We start from the raw sequence: 26,622 nt of genomic DNA, 5'->3' as shown, positions 1-26,622 counted from the left end.
TTTCGAAAGCACGTTTTCAGTTATATGCATGTAGGAATCTTACAAAGAATTTAACTAAGTTTAATAATAATTATATTTCGTTTTCTTCTTGCCATCTGCTATTTGATTAATTGTAATTTGGTAAAATGGCAAGGAAATTAACCACTTTTGATGTGTCTCTAATACAAGCTGTTCCTTATATTTTAGTTTATTGGCAGTATTTAAGAATTTATTGGCTGTATTACCAGATTATTGGTTTTATGGGATATTATTGGGAATTTATTGACTTTATTGGAGGACCTAACCACCTAATTGGGAGGCCACACAAATCTCGAACAACTGCAGCTCAGGAGGACCTAACCCTCTAATTGGGAGGCCACACAATCAGCCATCGATGCCATAAGTATCGCCAAATTTATTTATTGCAAAGCCTTGGCAGGGTTGATTGTTTTTTTTTTATTTTTAATAAATATGATTAGTTAAATAATTGTTTTATTTGCTATCAGCTAAGGGTTCATGGCTTAATTCTTAATTTAAGACAAGACGATCTCACACTTGAGATACTGAGCTAGGCGAAGCATAGACGATAAGCTCCCATGGTTGATTAAGGTATTATTTTATAATAGTATTTCAATTCTCTTTGGTAGTCTTATCGCTACGTGGTATATTTGAAAATGCTTTTAATATTTCACGATGAAATGTGCCTACAATTTTTCTATAAATCTTTTATACACCGTGTTCACTTGAAAAGAACCCACACTTAATATTTTACAAATATGATATATTAGAAAGAAATGCCGAAACATGTAAACTTTGATCTTTTAGCGGTACTTTTTAGCGCTATTGTCATAAACGTCAGACTCATCTCCTTCCTACTGGAGATCTCCCTTAATTTTGTTTAAATAGCGATAAGTTAATAATAATTAATATTAATTAATTAAATGAGAAGACTGCTTATATTAATTTTGGGTATTAGTAAAAGAAGATGGCTCGGATCTGGCCAATGCAACGTGGATAATCCTGAAGTATCTTATTCAGGAGAAGACAGCAATTATCATCGTAATGGTGTAGGATTCATAGTCTTAAGGAAGGTTAGCAAATGTTTTAGCGCTATATGCCAGGTATCTGAATACAAGTGTATGCACGGTAGCGGAAAGTGAACTAGAAAAACTTGAAAAGTTCTACGCAGATGTAAAAACTGTTAGTGACTAACTCAAGACTAGATATCTCGCCATTCTGATGGGTGACCTTTATCCTAAGATAGAAAAATACAGATAAAGTAACATTATTGGAAATTTTAGACTGGGCGATAAAAATAAAAGAGGAGACTATTTCGCAGATTTTTGCAAATAATTTAATCTATGTTTATTAAATACTTACTTCAAACTACTTAAACGAAGATTATATACATGAAAATCTTAAGCAGATACCGCTCGTAGTATTGTAAGAAATTAAATTGACAACATCAGTGAGCGCTACAAAATTTATTAAAAATCTGTAAAAATTTTTCCTGGTGCCGATGTTCCATCTGATAAGAGTAAGTTGTTGGCCAAATTAAAATTAAAGCTTAAACGAATAAAACAACAGCTGTCTTCTAACAAACTGGATATGAATTTTATTAAAAACAACGTTCTTCTTCTTCTTTACGTGCCATTTAAGCGACGGAGGTTGGCAGTCATCATGGCTATTCTGATCTTAGATGCTGCCGCTCTGAATAGTTCGATTGATGTGCATCCGAACCATTCCCTCAAATTACGCAACCATAAGATTCTTCTCCTTCCTACACTTCTCTTGCCCTGGATTTCCCCTGTATAATTAATTGAAGTATGTTGTATTTTTCATTACGCATAACATGCCACAGGTATTGCAGCTGTCGTGTGTTGATGGTTTCCAATATTTCCATTCTTTTGTTGACTCTTCTCATTACTTCGTTGGTTGTTACATGCTCGGTCCATGATATCTTCAGCATTCTTCTATACCCCCATAATTCAAATGCTTCCAACTTTTTAGTAGTAGACGCGTTAAGTGTCCATGCTTTTATTCCGTAAAACAGAGTCGAGAAAATATGACACCTTGCCAGCCTAACTCTCAAGTCTAATTTCAGTTCTCTTGCACAAAGTACCTTTCTCATTTTATTGAAGTTTGTTTGTGTTTTCTCTATTCGAACTATGATTTCTTTGGAGTAATCGTTTGTGTGATTAATTATTGTGCCAAGATAATTGTAGTTTTCAACTTGTTCCAAAGTTTTACTGTTAATTGTCAGGCTTTTATCATTTTTTTGGGTTTTTGATAACCTTATAAATTTAGTTTTCTTGATGTTTATTGATAATAATCCATATTCTTCTCCATACTCAACTATCTTGTTCATTAGCTTTTGGAGGTCTTTCAGGTTATCTGCTATTATGATAGTATCTTCCGCATATCTAATGTTGTTAATTGGTGTTCCATTGACTTTTATTCCTGCTATTTCTCCCTCAAGAGCTCTTTTCATAATTTCTTTAGAGTATACATTGAATAGTAGTGGTGACAATATACAACCCTGTCGCACTCCTCTTCTAATTTCGAACTCTTCTGATGTGTGTTCATTAATACGTATGTATGCCTGTTGTTTATAATATAGATTTGCTATAATTCGAAGATCATTGTATTGTAATTGTTTTGCTTTGAGGACGTCCATTAGCTCTGTGTGGCGGACTTTATCGAAAGCCTTGTTGTAATATATGAAACAGACATACATATCTTAATTCACCTCCAAATATCTCTGGATTAGTACGTTGAATGCAAATAGAGCTTCACGGGTACCTACCTACAGAATTCAAATTGGGTTTCTTCAATATCTATATTAAGTATTTGGTAAATATGGTTATGGATGATCTTTAAAAATATTTTATGTGCGTGAGACATCAGGCTTATGGTGCGGTGGTCGGTGCATTCTCTAGCATTTTTCTTTTTTTGGGAGACAAATAAATGTTGAGGTCAACCATTCGTTGGGTATGTCACCCGATTGATAAATTTTATTAAAGAGCTTTAAGAGAATATCCATGTACTCATTTTCTTCTATTATTTTAAGGATATCAATAGGCAATTGATCTGGTCCCAGGCTTTTTCTATTTCTGGTTCTTTAGTGTATACAATATTTTTTCCTTTGTAATTTATATACTTGTTTCTCTGTCCTCTACAGGAAACAACATTCAGATGATTGCAAATAATCTAGAGAGCAATTTTAAGAATAACAAACATCAAGAATCTATCGAGAGTCAATTAATAAGGAGTTAAGTACCAAAATACAAGCTGCAAAAGAAACATACATTAAAAAAATGTTTGCAAATTGAAGAGATTCACTTGAGGAGATAATTTTGGTTTAAACAATCTCTCAGATGATCTCAAAATGTAGTGTAGCTCTGTCTTGCTAAAAATAGGTTCTTTTGATCAATTCAAAAATAACAGTGATCATATAGTTGGTTTTCTACACTATCGACAATAATTAAAGGTTCGATAACGTTATCTAAAAGTTTTTTCACCCGTCATATTTTCTTCAATTATTACCGGTCCGATAACAGCGCTTCCTAAAATTCTACACATCTAGTAATCTAGATTATGAAGAATTAATCTAGAACACCGCTACTCAATAGACTCGAAGTTTCCGTCGCTCAGTACTGATATATTATGGGTGGGATTATTCGTAGAGGTGAAAAACTCAAGAAAGACAATCAAAAGGAAACCGTAAAGCAGAAAAATGCGCATAGGTATAGGAAAACCTTTGAATGGGTGGTATCCCAATGAAGTCAGCCAGGACGTCTCAATTAAACTTAGAAGTCGCAAAAAGTAGGTCACGGCTAAACCAAAGTTAATTTTTAAAATATAAAATTTAAAACAAAAATAAATTTCTGTAAAAATGTATCTAACTAATAATGCGGTAATTTACCTCCACACATTTTTCGTAGTGTTGTAGATCCTGTGATCATACCATAGTAATCCAGTGTCAGATTCTTTAATGGATATGGATAAACGTCATGTGCCCAATCTGGTAGGGTATAATTAAGTTCAGTCTGAAATTAGAAGAAAGTAAAATAAAATATTTAAATTAGTTAGCTATTATACAGGGTGTTTCAAAAAAAGGTAACCCCGTCTCTAGGGTAGGTAAAAAACTGAAAAATAATTGGGGTTTGCTTAGTAAGATACAGGGCGTTGAAGAAAAAAAAAATTTACGCATTTTTTACGATTTTGCCGAAACTACTGGCAACATTGTAATGAAATTTTATACGAATATGTTTTGGAAGCTGATACATCCCATGAATTTGTTTTTATATCTGATTCTCATAGAGGGCGCTAGTTACACGGATCGTACTAAGTATTAGTCAATATAACTTTTTTAGGAGTATAATTATTAATCAAAATTTCAAGTAAACTTAAACATCATTCAATTTTACACGAAAAAGGTACTCTTGGTAAAACTCGATACTGTGTACCGTTTTCGGAATATTTTGATTTGAAAATTATGAAGTCATAATTGATGCTGGTATAAAATAGTTAGTAATTAAACAAAACTCACAAGAAGAAAATTAAATTAATGACTAAGAACATAAAATAAAATTCAATTACAGTAAGTGTTCAAAATGCCCTCCGTTTTCGCGAATACACAAGTCTATTCTTTTTTCTAAAGATTCCATTAACCTTCTAAACTGTAGGGGATCAGCTATGATGTCATTAAATTGACGTTGAATTCTTTCTTCCAATTCTTGGCGTGAATTTACCTCTGTAGCATAGACTTTTTCCTTAATATACGACCAAACTGCGTAGTCCAAAGGGTTAAAATCGCATGACCGAGGAGGATAATGAATCGGAGCTTCTGCACCTCTACCAATCCATCGATTCGGAAAATGATTATTCAACCAATTACGACACCTTCTATCAAAGTGTGGTGGAGCTCCATCGTGCATAAAAAATTAAGATATTCGCTCGTTTAGCGTTAAATCTTCTAATATCTCGAATAAGGAATTGTTTAAAAAATCAAGATACATATCACCATTTATTTAAATTTCCAGGTAGAATATGATAGGTAACCTATTAATTTGTTACCTAAAGTTGCTGCCCAAACATTAACTTTAAATGAGTGTTGGTAATGTGATACCCTTTTGACTCGTGGATTCTCACCACACCAGTAGTGTGCATTATGGGAGTTAAACATACCTTGTCGCGTAAAGGTGGCCTCGTCCGTAAAAAGAATGCATTTTAAAAAATTTGGATTGTGGGCTATCCTTTGTTGCAATGTTTCACAAAAATTCACTCTAACCGGTAGATCATCTGGCAAGAGCTCTTGGACTTGTCTGTAATGATAAGGATGTAATTGCTGTTCTTTCAGTATCCGCCAAGTACTTGAAGAAGAAGTATTTGTTTGTCTTGCTATATTCCTTACGCTAACTGTTGGATCTTGATCAAGTAAATTTAAAATATTATTTTATTTATTAATTGTTCTTGTTGTTCTTGGTCTACCAGAATTTATTTTATTTGGTCTCACATTCCCAGTTTCTCGACAACGTCGTTCAACGGCTCTAAATGTTTTTTTACTTGGTAAGTTTCTTCTAGGAAACTTTTCTGCATAACGTGTCACAGCTGCACTAGAACATCCTAAACATTCACCTAAGGTTAATAACATGTCAGTGTGTTCAACATTTGAGTACATTTTGATTTGATTTTACAAATAACAAGGTTTCAAAACTCTAATTATTGTTGATTTATCGTCATAACAATCAATAAATGTCAGATTTCCATGGCACACTTGGAGAAAATAGAGGTATACCTATTAGAACTTTATCATTACTACCAGCATAAATTATTACTTCATAATTTTCAAATCAAAATATTCCGAAAACGGTACACAGTATCGAGTTTTGCCAAGGGAACTTTTTTCGTGTAAAATTGAATGATGTTTAAGTTTACCTGAAATTTTGATTAATAATTATACTCTTAAAAAAGTTGTATTGACTAATACTTAGTACGATCCTTGTAACTAGCGCCCTCTATGAGAATCAGATATAAAAACAAATTCATGGGATGTATTAGCTTCCAAAACATATTCGTATAAAATTTCATTACAATGTTGCCAGTAGTTTCGGCAAAATCGTGAAAAATGCGTAAAAATGTTTTTTCTTCAACGCCCTGTATCTTGAAAACGGATGGCGTTACAAAAATTTTTTACTAAGCAAACCCCAATTATTTTTTAGTTTTTTACCTACCCTAGAGACGAAGTTACCTTTTTTTGAAACACCCTGTATGATTTTAACAAAATTTTTCAACAATAATTTACTCTTCCTGGAATTTATACATCGACTTGCATACTTACATAAAATATAACAGATATTAGCTGGTATTTACAATATTAATAAATTAAAAACTTATTCCGAAATGCAGGAGGAAGAAAACGGTATCCCTCAAGGCTCAATTATTAGTCCTACACTTTTCTTAATTGCTATTAATGACGTAATTAAAAATCTCAAATAACCTTTAAAAGCACGTTTATATGCAGATGACTTGGTGGTTTATGTAAAAGGCAAAGGTATTAATTTAACTTCAACAATTTTGCAAAGTTTCTTACAAAAACTCGAAAAGTGGTCTCGCGATACTGGTTTTCAATTCTCGGTTACAAAAACCGTTGGTATGGTATTCTCAAAAAAGAACTTCTTAAATAATCCCAATCTCAAGTTTTTCAACACATCGCTATCCTTCAAATCATGTGTAAAATTCTTAGGTATGTAATTGATGGATTCGACCGTTACTTGATGGAAATTCATTTTATGTAACAATAAAACACTGAAAACTTTGTTTTCAAAACTTCCACAAAATTTTGTGGACGTTTTGAAAACAAAGTTTTCAGTGTTTTATTGTTACATCTTAGATATGTGGTTTGATAATTAGTTTTGACTTGTCATAAGAAACTTAACCTAATGAGATCACCGTCAAATAGATATTGGGGCTCTGATCTCTCTACCTTACTTACAATCTACAGAACTCTAATTAGATCAAAAATTGATTATGGATCAATCGCTTACGCCTCTGCTTCCCCCACATTGTTAAAACAGCTAGACTCTATTCACAACACAGCTCTTAGACTCTCTCTTGGCGCATTTCGAACGTCACCGGTGGAAAGTTTATATTCTGAAAGTGGGGAGCCTTCATTATATCACCGCCGAATTTCCTTAACACTTTCACACGCAACGTCAATAGCCTCAAATGTAAACAAACCTCTATTTAATAATACGTTCACTAATAAATATATAATATATCTCTTTACCAATAGTACCAAACATAAACCTTACTATGAGCGGGTACGGTGTTACCTGAGATGTCTTAATATCGAATTCCCAATTACCTTTCCAATCAATGTTAAAAGCCTCTCTCCTTGGATAATTAATACCCCAAATTTAAATACTTGTCTAACCCAATACAACAAACATATTAACTGTTACGCAGAGATTAAGAATAATCTATATCTAATTCTCCGTCAGCATTACGAACATTGCTATAAAATCTTTACAGATGCATAAAGGAGTAGGTGCTGCATTCGTGACTCCAAGCGATACATATCAATTTCGTCTACCAACCTTCTTATCGATTTTCTCCGCTGAGCTCTATGCAATGTTTAAAGCTATCATGCATATAAATTCTAATAATATTCCTAACTCTGTTACCTTAAGTGACTCACTAAGCGCCCTTCAAACCCTTAAACAGATCTATCCTAAAGGTCCCCTTGAGAAACTGATAAAACTAGAACTCATGAAGGCTCAAGAAAATTCTAGAAGTATCAGATTTATATAGATTCCATCCCACATTGGCATTGCTGGCAACGAAAGTGCGGACCAGTTCGCGAGTGAAATTGCTAAATGTGCCGATATAGAAAAAGCCGAGAATCGAAATACCGCGAATGATATAAAAGCTTTTATAAAAAATCGAGTTTTGTGCAAGTGGAAAAATCCATGTGCGGTGTCATCTGGATGTTTTGTATTATATATCAAGTAGTATGGAGTTTTGATGTAACTTCAATTTGTAAAATGAGTTTCAGATATTAACAATATGTCAATATTGTGATTTGTTACATATAAGCGACCATCTTACCCGTTATAATTTTTATGCCTAAATATTTGTTTATTGGATAAATTGCTGTCACAAATCCACCAATTTTGTTTTTAAACGGACTATGGAGATCCAGGGACAACCACGAACTTGACCAACTGTTCAGATTGTGAGAGGCACCGAACTTCAGAGACTTCGATGGGTTGGTCGTGTATTGGGAATGGAGACTAAAAGATTGCCAAAAAGAGCACTAGATAATAAAATGCAGGGCGCAAGACCAAAAGGAAGGCCACGAAAAAGGTGGGAGGATGAAGTGGCAGCGGACGCTTAGACGTAAGAACCTATAGTGCGGGACCGGCTTGAAGACAGAGTTTGGAGGAGACCATATAATTTTTCATTTTTGTCATATTTCAGACAAGCTTATTTAGTCCTTGGCGAATTTAGTCGATGTTTCGATCTTTCGAAAGAAAAGTACTAAGGCGAATCTATGGAGCGGTGAATGATAATGTGTGTGTGGTTGGGATATTGATTGCGAAACCTATGGTTTCATTCGCCTAATCACGTTTGACTTTAATTCTTGAAAATGGTTAAAATAAAATCTATTAATATTTAAAATTTACATTATTAATATTTTAAAAACAATATAACTACGGCAAAATTCTACATTATACAATTGGTGAACTTACAAAACTCATATCTATATATATATATATATATATATATATATATATATATATATATATATATATATATATATATATATATATATATATCGACACCTCCTACGTAGAGTATCGTAAGTGTATTTGGTCAACTTTACAGAATAGCTGTTTAAAGGTTCGCTAATTGTTTATTGATGATTTTTCAGTGAGGAGACAATCAATATATTTGAAAATTCGCATATTAATTACGAAATAGGTGGGTAATAATCCTATGTAGTATTTTTATTACCATTATTTCTTGTTTTCGAGAAAAGTCACTTACGATATTTTACGTTGACCAACATAAAAAGTAAATTATAGTATGTCACACTTACTATGAATTACGTTGGTCACTACATGAAACTATTTATCGTATGTTATAGATACTACATTCTTCTTTGTAAAAAATGGTAAATAATTGTTGTAAGTAGTAGATGATATATTCTGCTTCGTTAAAATTTTAAATAATCATGTCGTAAGTTTATTAACCTCATTTTAATAAAAATATTCTGGGATATTTTTAGGAAAGTAGGCAATAAAAAAGTATGAAATTATTATTGATAGAATCACACTACCATATTTTATTGATAGAATAACCGTTATTTGCCATACATCAACATAACTTAAATTTTAATAAAACACACAAACTTCTAGTAACACAAAAATAAAAATACAATATAAACTATAATAACTTTCTAATAACTTTAAACATTTAAGAGAAATTGTGCAGTCAGTAACTATTCATAATTTTTGAAAGTTATTAGTAACAAATTATCAACACTTATTATTATTTATGGATAACATAAAATTAACAGACTTACTTTGAATGGCACAAAAAATAATACTTATTAAGTAATAGCCCTTTAAAATTAAAATAGTTAAAAATAAATTTAATAAAATCATTCATCAAATTCAGAATTGTGATCATTATCGCTTACATTCACGGATGGGAGATCTGCAAAAAATCCGCGATAGCTGCTAGGGATAATTTGAGAATTACACATATTCATCAAATCATCTTTTTTGGCCTTAGCAATAGGAAGGGTACTTTGGTACAAGGGTTCAACTGATGTAGAAGAATTTGTTGTACATTGTCGCCTCGTACTTTTTGTTACCGAAAGAACATAGTAATCATTGCTAGCCATATCATACTTATAATATAATTTATTGGGATCTTCAGGTTTCACAAAAACTTCTTTTATGTTGTTCTATTGTACTTTATCTCCACTGTTGCTTTTCATCCAATTTCCATTCAACAACAATTTGAAATTGGAGAAATCAGTGTGTTGCATTTCTTCCACTAAATAAGGTTTACCATCTTGTTTGGCCCAACGTACCAAACAGTACCACTCATGTGGAGTATAAATCAGTTTGTTTTTGGCGGATCTTTCTATCAAAGCGTGGACACTATCGCCCTCATTCTGAGTGTGTCCAACTTCTAAAAAGCAGTGACGAATAGTAACTTTTAAAGTCGATGCGGCATACAAATACATGGCATAAACTATGCGATTGCGGTTTTGGCCCACACAATTATCCGACCAAAATCTAAATTCATTTGTGCCTAAGTCCTTATGTTTTGAAATAAACTTCATTAAACAGCTAGAAACTTCATTAGCGCCCCTTTTGCCCTGCCCTTCATGCCACATGAAGCAAGTACCTTCTTTATCCCCGACATTGAAAACAGTGAAGTTAAATATTCATAGTTTACGTTTATTATAAAGAATACTCAAATTGCCGTGTGGAGCATTAAGTATTTTCTGAAAATCGAATGTAGCTGTTAATATTGTTCCCTTAGAGGTTTTAGCGTCGTTTTTATCACAGCACTTTCTTTCACGTGCGAGATTTTTACTAAGCACATGTGATTCATAAATTTGTGTTTCAAGCAATGTTGGTTTAGATTTATTTTTATAAATGTGACATTTATCACATTGGTCCTTTTTGGGAATGTAAAAACTCAATTTAAAATGTTCGTTAACAATATCACGATATTGCCTTTCAGTATTAGCTATAGAAGAGTATACTTGTTTGTCAAACCATTCCTTGTATAAATCAAATAAGCGATGAAAATTCAAATCGCTATCCAAATAAAGATTATCACTTCTACTTCGTGTGTAATGAGATTCTACGGGTTGAATGGTCTTAATGTGATCACAAACACTTTTGACAACGTCTTCGGTTATCACCTTACGATGATTATGATGGCGTCCTCGCTGGTCTATTTGTATCAAACCGCTAGTAACGTCTACTTTTTCCAAAGCAGTGTAGACAAACTGCTCGCTTATAGAGAAAGTATTTAAAAACGTCTTTTTACAAACAGATATAAATTCGTTCTTATTATCTCTCTTCACTTTTAGTCTATAAATGAGAGTAAAATTGCGCCTTGAGACTGTATCAGTAAAAACCCTTCGTTTTTTTTGTTTTACCACTAAATAAGCTACAAAACCCCATTGCTTTTCCCTGTTACCTAAATCCCAAAATTTATTGAAAATTGAAATCCTTTCATCGGTACTAATTTTTGAAGTATATTTTTGTCTACAATTTTCTGGACACATGGGTTTTAATGATTTCGCTAATCTGGTTGTACCATCACGACTTTTATATGATTTACCTGTATTTTTTAGTCTTTCTCTTGTATTATCAATCCAAGATGCAACATGTCGATGTCTAATGTTACCTACATCCTTTCGAGAAACCTTTTTGCGTTTCCTAGAACATTTCGGAGTTGACTCGGACAATGAAGACATCGGGGTGTTAGCTTGGGGTGTTGATAGTAGGTCGGTATTTTCATACCAAGGACAAAAGTTGTTATCACAATTGTAGTCTAAATGGCTTTCAGCGCACTCTGGGGATGGAATGGGTGTGTTATCTTCCTCTGACCGGTTCTCAGTTGATTCTAAAAATAATTCATTGTTAAAAACTATTGTGTACCTATAAATAATATGATTATTATTTTTTATTTATAAATATTTACCAGAAAACGGGGAAGGAGGAACGTTATTGTAATCTTCATCATCTGTATCTGACAAAAAATCCATAATTTGTTCTATTGCACTCATGTCTACATCCGATGGCAGAGGTGATTCTGAAAAAAGAAAATGAAATAAGTTAAATTTAAAGATTTTTTGGCACGTATATTATTGTAACTTAAATAACCAAACGAAGTAATCTATGGTAAGTAGTAGATACGATAAAAAAACAATATGAGACGCCAACGTAAAATATCGTATCATATACATACGACATAATTTTTAATTATTTTCCGGTGTAAAATATCTTATTTAACACTTACGATATTTTTTTTATAGTGCAGACAACGTAAAGTATAGTAAATATAACTTAAGATGTTTTTTTTATAGTGCAAACAACGTAAAGTATAGTAAATATAACTTACGATATTTTTCGTCGGTAAATATAAAAATTATTACGTTTATATTTAAATAATAATTTTACTACAAAATATCAATACACAATAATACATACCTTCATTTCTTTCAGTTTCTTCAATCAAAGGCGTTGTTTTAACTAAAATATTGCCTCCATAATTTGAATTTTCAACAGTCTCTTTTTTGCGTATTGTATCACTTTGGTTTTCTTTTGTTACGAGATTAATAATTCTATGTCCTCGAGACGACATGTTTTGTATTAAATTCTATTACTATTATTTAACTTACGAAGTAATGTAGAAATAACAAGAATTAATTTGCCACGCGAGGAGCTTGTCTCTTCACCAACTACTCTGTCGTTACTGATAGTATTGTTATTCAAGAACACTGGTGTCTGCCATGACCGAGTGCCCCTCCCACACCACCACCGTATAATATCGGTAGTAGAACATACGATTGTATACTTGGACGAAAGTAAACATACGACATTTTACATTCTAATTCTGGAGGCCTTCTAATAGAAATATTGAAATTTTAATTATCGCAGGCGTTAGTTTACATGTATAGAAGTATGAAAATGAAAAAAAGTGAAAAACTGAAATTTGTTGGTTACGATACTTTACGTAGGAGGTGTCGATATATATATATATATATATATATATATATATATATATATATATATATATATATATATTTTTTTTTTATTACAATTTTATACAATGTTGTATACAATTTTCTAGTAGTAGGTATCCAGTCTCGATTCCATGCATCAAGTGCCCAGTGGTTATGTTTTTCCAGTATTATCCAGATACGCAAGCAGTGGTTTTTTTATTTATTTATTTTTTTTTTATTTTATTTTTTTTTTTTTTTATTTATTTATTTATTTTTTTTTATTTTATTTATTTTTTTTTTATTTATCTATTTTTTATTTTCAATATTTTTTGTGTATCTTTTTTTTTTATTAATATTGTTTATTATTATTATTTTTTTTTGTTAATATGCTTTTTTATATTTTGTTTTGTCTTTTTTTTTTTTCATTTATGTACAAGTTTTGGTATACATTGGTCTTTATAAACTATTGTTTCATATTCTTATTTTTAAACTGCTTATGTATTGATATAGCAACTTATAAACTTCTAAATTGTTAGAAACTATTAACCCATAAAGGTTGGTGGTGAATGATAATGGAATATGGAGAAAACGATATAACTTCGAACTTTATAGAATATACCAGGAACCAGATATCATAAAACATATTAAGGTAGAACGTTTAAGGTGGATAGGGCATGTAATACGGATCGAACAAAATAACCCAGCTAAAAAACGCTTCTTGATAGACCCATTGGTCAGAGAAGAAGAGGAGGGTCCAGAACAAGGTTTCTTGATAACATCGATAAAGACATGAGAAATATGGGAATTCGTGCTATTCGTAGGAAGTCGATGGCTAGAGACGACTGGAGAAAATTTCTTGAGGAGGCTAAGACCCGCGTACAGTAAATCCAGAATGATGATATTTAGACAATATACACTGTGTGTCAGCCAAATGGAATAAATTAGCTAATAAATAAATGAGGGAGTATTCAAAAAAACGGTCGAACACGTCGATTAGTATTTATAGTTTCGTTTTTTTTTTCATAAAAACTTTTTATACGGGGTGTATCAGATAACGCTGGCCAATACCAACTTGCTTATTTTAAATAGAACACCCTGTATATCAATTAATTTTTAGATTGCTCAGACCATTTTAGACATTTTTTGAATACAATGTCCTATACCTATCTTTGACTGTTTCGGAAATATTCAGTAAAATGCAAAAATTCACATTTAGAAAAGGAAATCATGTATCTAATCGCATGCGTTATTCGTCTTCGTAAGTCAGCTAAGTCAGTGGGTTTAGTTTTATATACAATACTTTTCACATATCCCCATAAGAAAAAGTCTAATGGTGTCAAATCGGAGGATTGTGGTGGCCATTCCATCACTCCTCGCTCCCTATCTATCGATTTGGAAATATTTGGTTGAGGTACTGCCGGACATGGATTTAGTAGTGGGGTGGTGCTCCATCTAATTGAAACCATATCATATTCGCTGGAACTTGTGGGTTTCCTAGATCAGGAATAATTATCGCCATTCAAATTGCTATCTATTAAAAAGGGACCTATGATTTGATCTTCAATAATTCCTGCCCACACGTTAACCTTCTCAGGGTATTGAGTATTGCCCTCTCTCATCCAGTGAGGATTTTCCCTGGACCAATAGCGGCAATTTTGCCGATTAGCATGGCCGTGAAGAGTAAAGGTGCACTCATCAGAAAACAAAACTTGTTCTAATTAGATCACATTGCTGTCTAACATTGCCATCATTTGTTCACAAAATACGTTCTCCTGTCAAAATCATCTTCCATGAGCCTGAGTGTGTATAATTTTATAAGGATGCATTTTGTTTTCTTGTAATATTCGAATAACCGATGAGTAGCTAATATCGGGTACTGGGGCTGCTTTTCGAACAGATGTGTGAACAGTATGTGGGTGTTCCTCAAACTCAGGCATAACAGCCAATTTGGTATACCTTACTTATTGCATTGGCAGCTTCTTTTTTTACCTTCCTAACATGGCCCAGCTCGTGGAATTGCTTCTCTATTTTACTAATTGTCCCTTGAGATATGGGCGACAAATCAGCAAATGCTTCGTGAAATAAACGAGGTACTTCCATTTGCGTCCGTGTCTTATCTCCATAGCCAATCATCTGCATAATTGTAATTTTGTGCATTTCTGTTAAATGAACCATTTTTCTGGCTTGCGTTAATGAAATTTACACGACTATAGCACTGACAACTACTTCTATCATGGAACAATAAAACATTGGCGTTTCAAACCAAAGTAAATAATTTTTTATTTTTAACATATCAATAAAAAGGAATGCTTAAATACATAGTTTTTGCTTAGTTTATCATTACCAAAACCTAAAGTGGCAAGAAGTATTAAGACAGTGGTAGCGACTTTCGACAAATAAATAATTTTCTTTTCTAAATGTGAATTTTTGCATTTTACTTAATATTTCCGAAACAGTCAAAGGACATAGACAAAGACAAAGGACAGTCATAGGACATTTTATTCAAAAAATGTCTAAAATGATCTGAGAAATCTAAAAATTAATTAACATACAGGGTGTTCTATTTAAAATAAGCAAGTTGGTATTGGCCACCGTTATCTGATACACCCAGTATAAAAAGTTTTTATGGAAAAAAATGCGCAACTATAAATATTAATCGACGTGTTCGACCGTTTTTTCGAATACTTCCTCATTTATTTATTAGCTAATTTATTCCATTTGGCTGACACACAGTGTATGTTCAAACCTATATATTTGTCTTACCAAAATTTGAAATCCAAAATACAGAAAATATGCTTTTAAAAGAGTGTCATAGGTTTCTCCTGTTTTATTAGTGAGAGTTGCGAGTAGCTCGTCATATTTGCGTAAATCTTTTGAAGCTAAGAAATCATCGAATGTCGGCTCCCAGTTTTGACATCCAAAACAGAACAATTCCTGAAATAATAAAGAAATAATATTAGATACACAAAACTAAAAATATTGATATATTAAACAGTAATAATTGTAAAGAATGGAAAGAAATATGTTTTTATGGAATTATATCAAATGCTATCACACAAAGAGTTATGTGTCTCCCTATCATAACATGTTATGACAGAAAGACTCTTTAAATAATACTATACAAATTTTAAAATAATGTAAAAAGACCAATGTTAACAATAAATAACTGTTATTTAATCATGTCCATCACCATTCAGGTCATAATAAAGTTAATTTTCAAATTCGTGTCACACTTTTCGAAATGTTTCTTTTTTATATCTCTGCAAACTTGAATAATGCGCTACGTTTAATACTCAAGAGATAATAGTGAGTTTTTGTGCAACCATATACGTATACGTAACGGATCTTTTTAACATATAAGCATGGGCATTAGTGGTTGAACTCCCGTATCAAGATAAGTATTACCATGACTGTCTTTAAGAGACCAGAACTTGAAATTTGGAAACAGTGAATAGAAGGCCTATAAATCCTGTTTAGTGTTTGTTTACATATACATTGTATAGGTTTATTTTGCTATTTTTACTTATTTTTTGTGTAACATAAGGTCCAAGTTTACTAGTTTGTTGATTAAGGCAAATACCTATATAGTATTATACTACATATATGTATATTAAATAAAACTACTACATTATGTTTCGATTTTTGTTTTTGATATATTATGTTAATCTATCTTGAACTAACAAAATGATGCATTAATTTTTTAAAGTTAAAAAACTTTTCTTCTCTACTATAATTCCACTATTTGGAAGAGTGATTTCATCGTTTGAAAGCGGAGAAGTGGGGAAAGACGAATAAATATCCAATGGCGTACACTCACTTATCATATCGTATCACTACCTTCTCTTCTGACGTTGATATTTTCCGTTTCTTTTACGGCTTTTCATTTTTTTAATTAACATCAGAATTTTGCTGTCTTAGAACATCTCGGTTGTTCGTCCATTGTATTTTAATATTTACAGAATATAACTAAAGATTAACTATAAAACGACAAACTCGGATTATCACTACAAACTTCTACTGCACAAAATATAATTACAAAATGCAACACAAGCACTCCAGCCAGCACCGTCTATGTAAATGAACGTTTCTTACTTCGGCAGGTGCGGTGGTGGTTCCATTACGATGATTTACAAATTCTTAAGTTGCCAAGTCTTTGAAACGGAATGGGAATGAAATGTAAAATATCGATTTTTATTTTATAAACTTTTTGTGAATAAAATTTTATGGTCAATTTTTACTATTGAATAAACTCATTTTTTTATATTTTTAGACGGTAATAATCGCTGCGTCGACGAATTTAGGTTTGTATGACCATAACTGCTACTTGTGAACAAGGATTGGCTACATTGTACGGCAGCTCGTGGTCAAGTCTGCTATTATAAGGAAGCAGAAATAAATGTACTAATTATACATTTTTATCAGAAAACGCATATTAAACAGCTAATTTTCGAGGGCCGCTGTGTACATTTAAATTTAAGGATATTCGGCGTTTAAACAATGAAATCACTCTTCCAAATAGTGGAATTTTACTTTACATGCCTGATAAATATTTGGTTCTGAATTGTTCCAGCAATTATTATTCTTTCTACAATGTTTTCAAATTTTCTCGAGATAGTGAAATAACGCAAAACTGGCTAAAAAGTATTCCTGAAAAAAATTGGGAACCCTCACATGCTTCAGTGGTTTATATGACACATTTTTATGAAGATGATATAGTGTGTTAAAAACTTTCTAAAATATTTGACAAAGCAAGAAGATGGCGCTAAAAGGAGTAGAGATAAATAAAGAAAAGTTTGTAACCTCGAAAACCTTGTTTGAAAGGTGCTAGGAAGGTCACCAATGGAGACACTGCGAACGGCAGCTAGATGATTGGTGGAGAGCGAGTCGGGAGTTCGAAACTAGCTTTTGAAACCGGGAATGGATCCAACAGAAGAAATAATAAAGATATTATTAGTTTATTACTAATAAGAGAGAAAGAACTGTTTAGTTTATCACTAATTCTATGACATGTTAGTGCTTTACGGATAGGAAGATATATTACGTTAGGCAGTTACAAAAACTCTCTAATGGTTTTTTTGTGGATCTTAGATTTTAAATATCCCAAAAAAAGTCGCGCGTTGTTATTACTGGAATTCTAGGTGGCCGCTCTATACCACACCTTTGACCAACTTGCCGGTATAATTTTCGTCTGGCCAATCTTTCACACGGAGGTCAAAATATGATGGAACCCTGTCTTGATAAAAATATAAGTTATTTTTATCAATAAAAAAATTCCCTTTTCTACACTATCAACAAAGGCTTGATAACGTTATTTAAAACTTCCAAATATTTTTCACCTGTCAAATTCTCTTCAATGAATACTGGTTCGATAACAGATATATATATATATATATATATATATATATATATATATATATATATATATATATATATATATATTCAGGGATTCTACAGTATTCACTGCCTTCCCTCGCTCAACCGTTTCCATCTCTCTCTGTTGTCCCATTCTCCATCGTTTAGGCTTCTCTTACTCATGGCGTCGTCTACTTCGTTCCTCCAGGATTTTCGGGGTCGTCTTATTTTCCTCCTTCCTATGGGGCTCCATTCAGTTATTCTCTTTATCCATCTGCTGTCGCTAGTTCTTCTTACATGTCCATACCACTTTAGTCTTTTTTGTTCTATATATGTTAGTATGTTTGTTTCTATTGATGTTCTTTGCTTTATTTCGTCATTACTTCTCCTATCCATTCTTGTTACTCTGCAGCATCTTCGCAGGCATTCCATCTCTGTTGCTACTATCTTACTGCTGTTTTTCTTGTTTATGATCCAGTTTTCAGCCAAATATGTCATAATACTTCGCACTAATGTTTTATAAATCTGTGTTTTTGTCTTCATATTTAGGTGTCTATCCCACCATACTAAGTTAAGTTGTCGGATTGCTGTTCTTGTTTGTCCTAATCTTTAAGTAATTTCTTCCTCTGTCGTTGCCTTTTTCGTGATTATAAACCCCAAGTATTTGAATTTATCCTTTCCTTTGATTGTTACGTTGTCATCAATCTATAGATCTTCTATGTCTTCTTCACTTGTAGATAGGTACTCTGTTTTCGCGAGGTTAATATCTAGGCCAGCCTTGATATATTCTTCTTGTAGTTTCTTCATCATGTAGCTGAGGTCGTCTTGCTCTTGTGTAATCACTACTGGATCGTCTGCAAAGCTTAACGTATATAGGTATTCGTTCGGTACCGGTACTCCCATGTCTTCGCATTTTCTTTTCCATTAAGGCTTTCTCTAAGTATATTTTGAATAGGGTTGGAGATGTGGAACAACCCTGCAGGAGCCCTTTTGTTGTGGTGAAGTCTGTTATGATTCTTGTTCCCATTTTAATGGACATTTTATTTTCTTTATACAGAGTTTTTTTAGCTTCTATAACAGAGTTTCCTAAAATTCCATCATTATTATCACCTTTGGATCAACAATCCTTTGAGGATCCTAGCCTGTTCAAGATTTGCCTTCATTCTGCTCGGTTTTTGTCGGACAACACAATCGTGTTGTCTTGCATTATGTGTCCAGTCTATGAAAGTCGAAGTCTTTTAATTAACGTTATGACGTCTTCTTCATTAAAGTGCTGTTAATATTGTATAATGACCTCAAATATTGTATAATAACCTTCAGACAAATAATGATTTCTATAAGCGAAAATTTGGATAAACCATGGAATCCTTATCTTCATTATTAGCGGATATAATCATGGAGTATTTCGAATAAAAAATTGTACACAAAGAAGACAAAAAATCCACAGTATAGTGGAGATTGTAAATAATGTGCTCTCTATTTGACCTTATCGATCATTGAATAAATTTTTGATATACATCAACAATAAAGAAGAATCATCTTCTTCTTCTTCTAAATGTGCCTATCCTCTAGAGATGTTGGCGACCATATTAACCTATCTTATTCTATTCACAGCAGCTCGAAGTAGATCAGTTGACGTTGTGTGTGTGTGTTTGTGCATTATTGGCTTCGGAGTCTCTGTCCATTCGCCATCTTACCTTTATGGGATTATTTTGTATTTTTTATTCGGAAGCTCTAAAGGAGTGCTCCTTGCTTTCTCGTTTCCTCGTTTCCTCGTTTGCTATACAATCATAGTCCTGCTCTAATTTTACAAAGAAATATTTCCTATATATCTAATTTTACAATTATACCTTAGATTTTTATTTCTCTTATAACATATTCAGCTTGTTTTGAATTATTTCCTTTTGTTGTGTGTTTTTTTTTCTTTTATCAGTTGACGTTAGACAAGTCCACCTCCTAAGATTGACCAGCCAGGATATACGTCTACGTCCAGGGTCTCTCTTACTACCAATCGTGCCTTGTAGAATCAACTGTAGATGTCGGTATTTATCATTACGCATGATGTGGCCGAAGTAAGCCAATTTTCTGTTTTTTATGGTGTTAATAATTTCTTTGTCTTTTCTTAGCCTCTAGAGAATAGTTATATTACTTGTGTATATATTACTTGTGGTGTATATATACAGAGACCCTCAACATACGTCGGTAGCACCACATTTCAAATACCTCTAATCGTTTTATGGCATCTTTTGTAAGGCTCCAGCTTTCTACTCCATAGAGGAGGATCAATCTTATTCACCGCAAAAAACAAAACAATGCAAGGGGATACAGGATATGCAACCAAAGTTTACAAAAAACCTACTCATACTAACAGATATTTAAATTACCACTAAAATTACAAGGTAAACGTCAAAAAAATAATCAAGCCACATAGATTCCAAAACACCTGCACCAATGCAAAGGCATTTCGAAAAGAAAACATGCAAACGTAGGTTTTAACTAAAACCAACTACCCATTGTCATTTATAAACAGGTAGTTCTACAAGATGAAAGAAAAAAATCAACAAAAACACCACCAGCAATCCAGAAACACTCACAAGAAGGAACTCAAGGATGACAACAAGACCATTCGTAAAGTGTTTATTAGAAAAATAAAAATAGGTTGGGAAATAAGTACATCACAATAACATTTAAAACAACTAATACACTTAGATCTATCCGGTCCAAAACAAAATCTAACATTACACAAGTGAGATCAAAGAACCGCATCTATATGTTGGAATGAATCGCAAGACCACTAAATGTCAGGATAAATGAGCATGAAACATACATCAAAAACAGGTACTTCGACAAATCACAGATATGTAAACATTCCTGAGGCCATTAACACAGAGTACAATGGAAAAATGTATCAGTAAAAAGAAGAAGTCAACAACAAGAATATACCAACAATAGCGGATTAAGAAACCCTGATACACGTCGTCTTCATTTGTACACGATACACATGAAACACACATTACCCGTACACTCACACATACATAAATGCATGAAGTACATAAAAATATTGTACAAACACACAGAAAAATTAAAATTTTAAGAAACATGGGGCAAAAAAATCCACAATCATATCTTTTCAGCCCAAACATGGCTGTTGCCTACAACACCGTGGCCAAGTGAGTTAACTTCAATTTTTGAAAAGACGTATCTTCACAACATCTTTGGCGGTTATACACTCTTTTCAATAACATATCGTGACATTGGAAGACAAGTATGGTGGCAAAATATAAGAATGTTAATGAAGAAAATATCATTAGAGCGACTCGATTAGAGCCTCGTAATAACCGGAAATCAGAATATTTTTAACCTATTACACACAAACTATTGAAGTTAATAATCAAAAAATATATAAAAAAATTCCTTGTGACAAAAAACGTCTATACCTGGAAGAATTAACAAACCAGAGCTGTCACCAAAAGAGTGCTTTGAGAAAATGTTTAACTTGAAACTTTTTTCCTACTCTGTGCACGGTATACTCACATTCATCCTAATAAATAACAAACAATATTCATTTAGACACTTGTATTGATAATTATTAATTATATTAGAGCATTAATAATTAATTAGTTCAATAATTGTTTAACCCATAGTTCGTGACTATCAGTTATGGCCAAACGTGACTTATTCACATTTACAATTTTAAAATAAAATACCTGCACGGGTAAGACATTTGTACGACAATTATTAATAAATTTAAAGTTATAAATACACTATAATACTGCAGAACATAGTATTAATATTACCTGGTCTGAATTTCTTCCAACATATTCGTATGGTATAGGCTGCCAATTCAATCCAGGTAACCAAGTTAGATCTTTGGTAGGTGGAAATAATCCTGCCAGCATTGCTTGTAATGAGGCCTTAGTTCTATTAAAATCACTACTTCGTGCACTGATTAAATCAATGCTGTACTCTTCGTCCAAAAACCCCGAATAACGTTGACGAATTTCCTTTCCTAAATTATAAACTTTTAATTTTCCTTCCTAAAACAGAAGTTACACATTATTGTATAGGATTAGACTTATACAAACTTAATCTTAAAAGGCATTATTTATTATGAAATTATTACTATTAAACTAAAACATTTAAATAGAATATATACGTTGAAGATATTGTAAAGACCTAAACACGCATGATAAACAGGAAAGACGTATTTTACCGGACTTAAATCTGTACCGAAAGACAGCTGCTACTAAGAAAAACCAAGAAAATATCATATAGCAAATAAGGCGAAGAAAGTGGAGATGCCTGGACCACACTCCGTATACCCTCAGATGACATTTTTAAAACTGCGCTGAACTGGAATCCCCAACGCCAACGGAAAAAGGACAGAACTAAAAACACGTAGAAAAGGAATGTACTGGACATCGAGTTATAATTTATGGAGAGGGCATCACGTGACTAAAAACGACCTCACTTCGGCCATATTGTTTTGACACTTTTGACAGATCGTATATGTTTTTTTTCGTTTGTTGTTTTTCGAATATTTTTAGTTTTATAATACTTTTATAGAAACTGTAATAATATATTGTGATAGTGCATAATAATGCTTTCTTGTTCTCAACGTAGTTGCAGTGGCAGAAGCAATGTTAATAAAAAATCTTCAGGAATAACGTTCTACAGGTTAGTATACAAATATGTAAACAAAGTAATGGCCCGTACTTCAGAGAATAAATTAATAGTATTTGACTGTATTAATTTATCTTTATGTATAATATATCGTGTTTTTAGTGTTTATCGCGGGATAAATAAATCATAGTTTATTAAAAATGTATTGCACTTTGTAGATTATGATTAAATCTTCTGAATAACTAGTCATATTTTTATAGTAGTTTTAATATTATTGAGTCCGGCCATGATCCCACCGCCATATTGGTATCACCGTTAGCCACGCCTACCTACGCCGTTTTTAATACACACATTAATATGCTCATAGCTTCTCCATAGATTCTAACTCGATGGTACTGGACAAAGGATAAGGATTAGAAAAACCCTGGCTTAAAATCAAGGCACTGGCGGGAAATAAAGTTTACTGGAAACACTTCGTGGAAGCCCTATGTGCCTTTTAGAAATCTCGGGACATTCTCGGTAGTAATTGGTCTTGCTGATAGAGCGATACAATTTTCAGATATAGAATACAAAGAACAGGCAATAAACAGAGCAAAAAAAGCACTGTTAAACAACAATTATCCTCACCATCTTATACACAAAATCTTTAAATCTAGAATTCATAGATATTACAATAAAACTAAAAATTCAGCAAATAATAAATCCAATCCATGTACCTATTTAACCTTGCCATACATACAAGGTCTTTCTAAACAATGAAAATATTTATTTTCAAACTTACAAACTGTTTATAACTTACAAACTTATAAACATTTTGCTAAACTTAAATGTAAAACGCCCCTGTTAAAAAAACACTCACAGTATACAAAATTCCATGTAAAGACTGTCAAGGATTTTATATTGGTCAAACAAGTCAAACACCTATGTTCTAGATTAGACAAATATCCTGGCTGAAAAACATTCACGACTGGACCGGGTTAAACACTCAGGCGCTCTTAAGAAAAGCAGAAGATCGAGACGAATTTGCAATGGTTATACCCAACCTTTATTAGTAGAGACGACACTAGAAGAAGAAGTAAAATGTATAGTGTGTTGTAAGGCCAAGTCATTTTGTAAAAATTGTGATATACTCGTATTGTACCTATATTATATTGTATTGTATATTTATTTATATTGTATAGTGCAAATCCCAACTGTATAACCTAATCTAATAAACACTATAATCCGTAATATAATCCCTAATATTGTTGATTTTGGCAAATACCATGTTAATTATGAACTCAAATAAGCTATGAATAAATCAACTATTTAACTCATCAATTATAGGGATTTTCAGTTAAGTAGAACTTATGTTTAGAAATGCATTACACAATTAGTAAACCAATTCGAAATTCATATAAAACTATAACTTACATTAGTTAGTTGAGCAAAGCCGAAAGGCTTAAAATAGGAGTCATTATAATATGGGCTAGATTTGTATAAATTTGTCTTTTCAGGACATCTGTTTCCATGTCGAAAGAGCTAAAAATGAAAAATAGAAAAAAGTATTTATGATTTTAATTTATTTACCATATTTATTACTTGATTAAAATAAATAAATAGCTATATATATATATATATATATATATATATATATATATATATATATTTGTATAAAAATTACTGAGTTCTCGGGAAGAACCACGTTGAGAATTTAATTCTCGATGTTTCGGCACCCATTTTGGAGCCATTTTCAAGAGAGATACGGTTCTGACCACCGTACAGTGCTAAACAGCACTGACGTCTCAATCTGCCTAGTCCTGCATCGAGTGACCAGTCTTACCCTGTGCGGCTGCTTTTATACTATCAGTATGCGCGGAAACGGTATGCGCTGACGTGGTCTGAGGTGACGTGGCTTGAGTGGTGTAGTTTGGGGCGGGGAATCGCTGAAGTAATGATCGTCATGTTGCCGGGAATCTTTTGCTCGTTTGGAGTCATCGTCAACTCATACCACATCATCGCATACCGTTCCCGCGCATACTAATAGTATAAAACCAGCCACACAGGGTAAAACCGGTCGCTTACAAGAACTCTGTAGGATAATTGATTACGTCATCCTGATTTAAAACTATCTCAACTGATTTGAACGAACACAACTTTCCTAAAAGAAAATTCAGAGTAGTATATTTAACCGAATATGCATATAAAATTTTATAAAAATCGCTCAAACCGTTTTGAAGGAGTATGAAAATGAATTCTGTTATTAGGGTCATATGGTTATTAAAAATAGGGGTTGGTGATAGAAGGGTGAAAATTGCTAGTTGTGTGTATTGGTTAGTGCTATATCATACCAAAATAAAAATAAAAATTATACCCAAAAATTTAAAAAAATGTTTGGGGTACCTTTAGCACGTAATGGTATAAAAAATATATTACAACCAATTCTTAGACCTACCCAATATACATACAAAATTTCAATAAAATCGGTCAAGCGGTTTCGAAAGAGTATCGCAACTAAACTCTGTGACACTAATATGGCAATTGAAAAATAGGGATTAGTAATATGAGGGTAAAAATTAAGGGCTGTATGTATTTTTTAATCCCACATATACCAGAAACAAATAGGGTACTTTTTTGGGCACATTCTTTATTCGGAAATTAATAGTAGGTGCCAAATAGATCTGATCAATAATCAGACACGGCCAGCTGGAAATTTTAAATTTATTATGGTTTACCAAGACCATTTAACATTCTGCTATGCGCTTTACATTCTAATAGAGCAACAAAGATGGCTTGCCATTTGAATGAAATATTTCTAACTAAAGAAATGCATTCTTTAATATGATAACGGTGAGGAATTTATCAATAATGTTATACGCAAGTTTGCCAGTCTCTGGCAAGAAATCAAAATTGTATACGGAAAGCCCAGGCACAGTCAATGTCTCTGTTAAACGTGCCAATCAAGATATTAAAAATATGATAAGCTCTTGAATAAAAGACAACGTCTCAACGAAATGGTCAGAAGACTTGAGATACGTCCAATTCATACCGCGCCTATCATTTAGGGATAAAACAATCGACATATAAGGCATTATTTGGAATAGAGGCCAGAGTAGGACTTTAGATTTTTATTTGTCGCAAGAAATTATAAACAAAATCCAAGATGAATATGACTTAAGAAAGGCAATAGAGAATAATTGTAATGTAAGGCAAGATAGTGATGATAAGGTTGAAGAAGTTAGTAACCAAGAAAAAATTTCTTTATGTGAAAAGTATAGAAAGCTAGAAAAAGTACAGCAGAAAATCTTGTGAAAAAGGCTAAAAAAAATGTAAGCAACTTATTTGTCTTATCCACTAGCCAAAATTAAAAATAATGTGACTATACTCATTCCAGATGTTGACAAAGGTAAAGAGAATTTTTGGTCAAAGGTAAAGGTTTTTTGGGTATTAATGTAGTTAATTTGTTTTAGATCAGAATTTTAAATTTTTTATCAAACTTTTTTAGAGGTAGCAGATGTAAACCAAGGCTCTAAAATATCGTTAAGAGTTGCAGCTACTACACATTTAGTTGGATCAGAACAAGGTTTTGTCAGATGCAGCTGCAACTAACAAAGGCAAGAAGGCAATGATAGTCCGCCATTTTAAGTCCCACCAAAGCACTCCATGTAAAAATAAATATTAAGTTTATTACTTGAGGTATAATAATTACTTTTTTTAAAAAAAACACACTTATTATTTGTTATGATATTATTGTTTGTATTACCAATTGTTCATTAGTTTTAACGACGTATCATTATCGTTTTAATATTAATGATTATTTTTCTATTATATTTATGCTGTTTCTCCATGCGTCTGGTATCTTGCAGCGCAATATTAGTTTTTGTATAAGTTTTGTCACCTCTAGGGTTATACTTTCTCCTCCG

General features: G+C 32.5%; 1 protein-coding gene across 1 annotated transcript in view; it reads right to left on the bottom strand.

The window, feature by feature from the left end:
- LOC140446069 (venom acid phosphatase Acph-1-like) overlaps positions 1-26,622 on the bottom strand; it is a 36,823-nt gene that overhangs the window by 7,172 nt on the left and 3,029 nt on the right. The window contains exons 2-5 of the mRNA XM_072538588.1: positions 24,134-24,241; positions 21,895-22,134; positions 15,509-15,679; positions 3,905-4,028 (exon numbers count right to left, since the gene is read on the bottom strand). Coding sequence (XP_072394689.1) covers positions 3,905-4,028; positions 15,509-15,679; positions 21,895-22,134; positions 24,134-24,241 — 643 coding nt within the window. The remainder of the gene's footprint in view (positions 1-3,904; positions 4,029-15,508; positions 15,680-21,894; positions 22,135-24,133; positions 24,242-26,622) is intronic.

This window comes from Diabrotica undecimpunctata, chromosome 7, assembly GCF_040954645.1.
Source record: "Diabrotica undecimpunctata isolate CICGRU chromosome 7, icDiaUnde3, whole genome shotgun sequence".
Taxonomy (NCBI): Eukaryota; Metazoa; Arthropoda; class Insecta; order Coleoptera; family Chrysomelidae; genus Diabrotica; species Diabrotica undecimpunctata.
The sequence above is the reverse complement of the archived record's forward strand: the minus strand, read 5'-3'. Positions and strand labels throughout refer to the sequence as shown.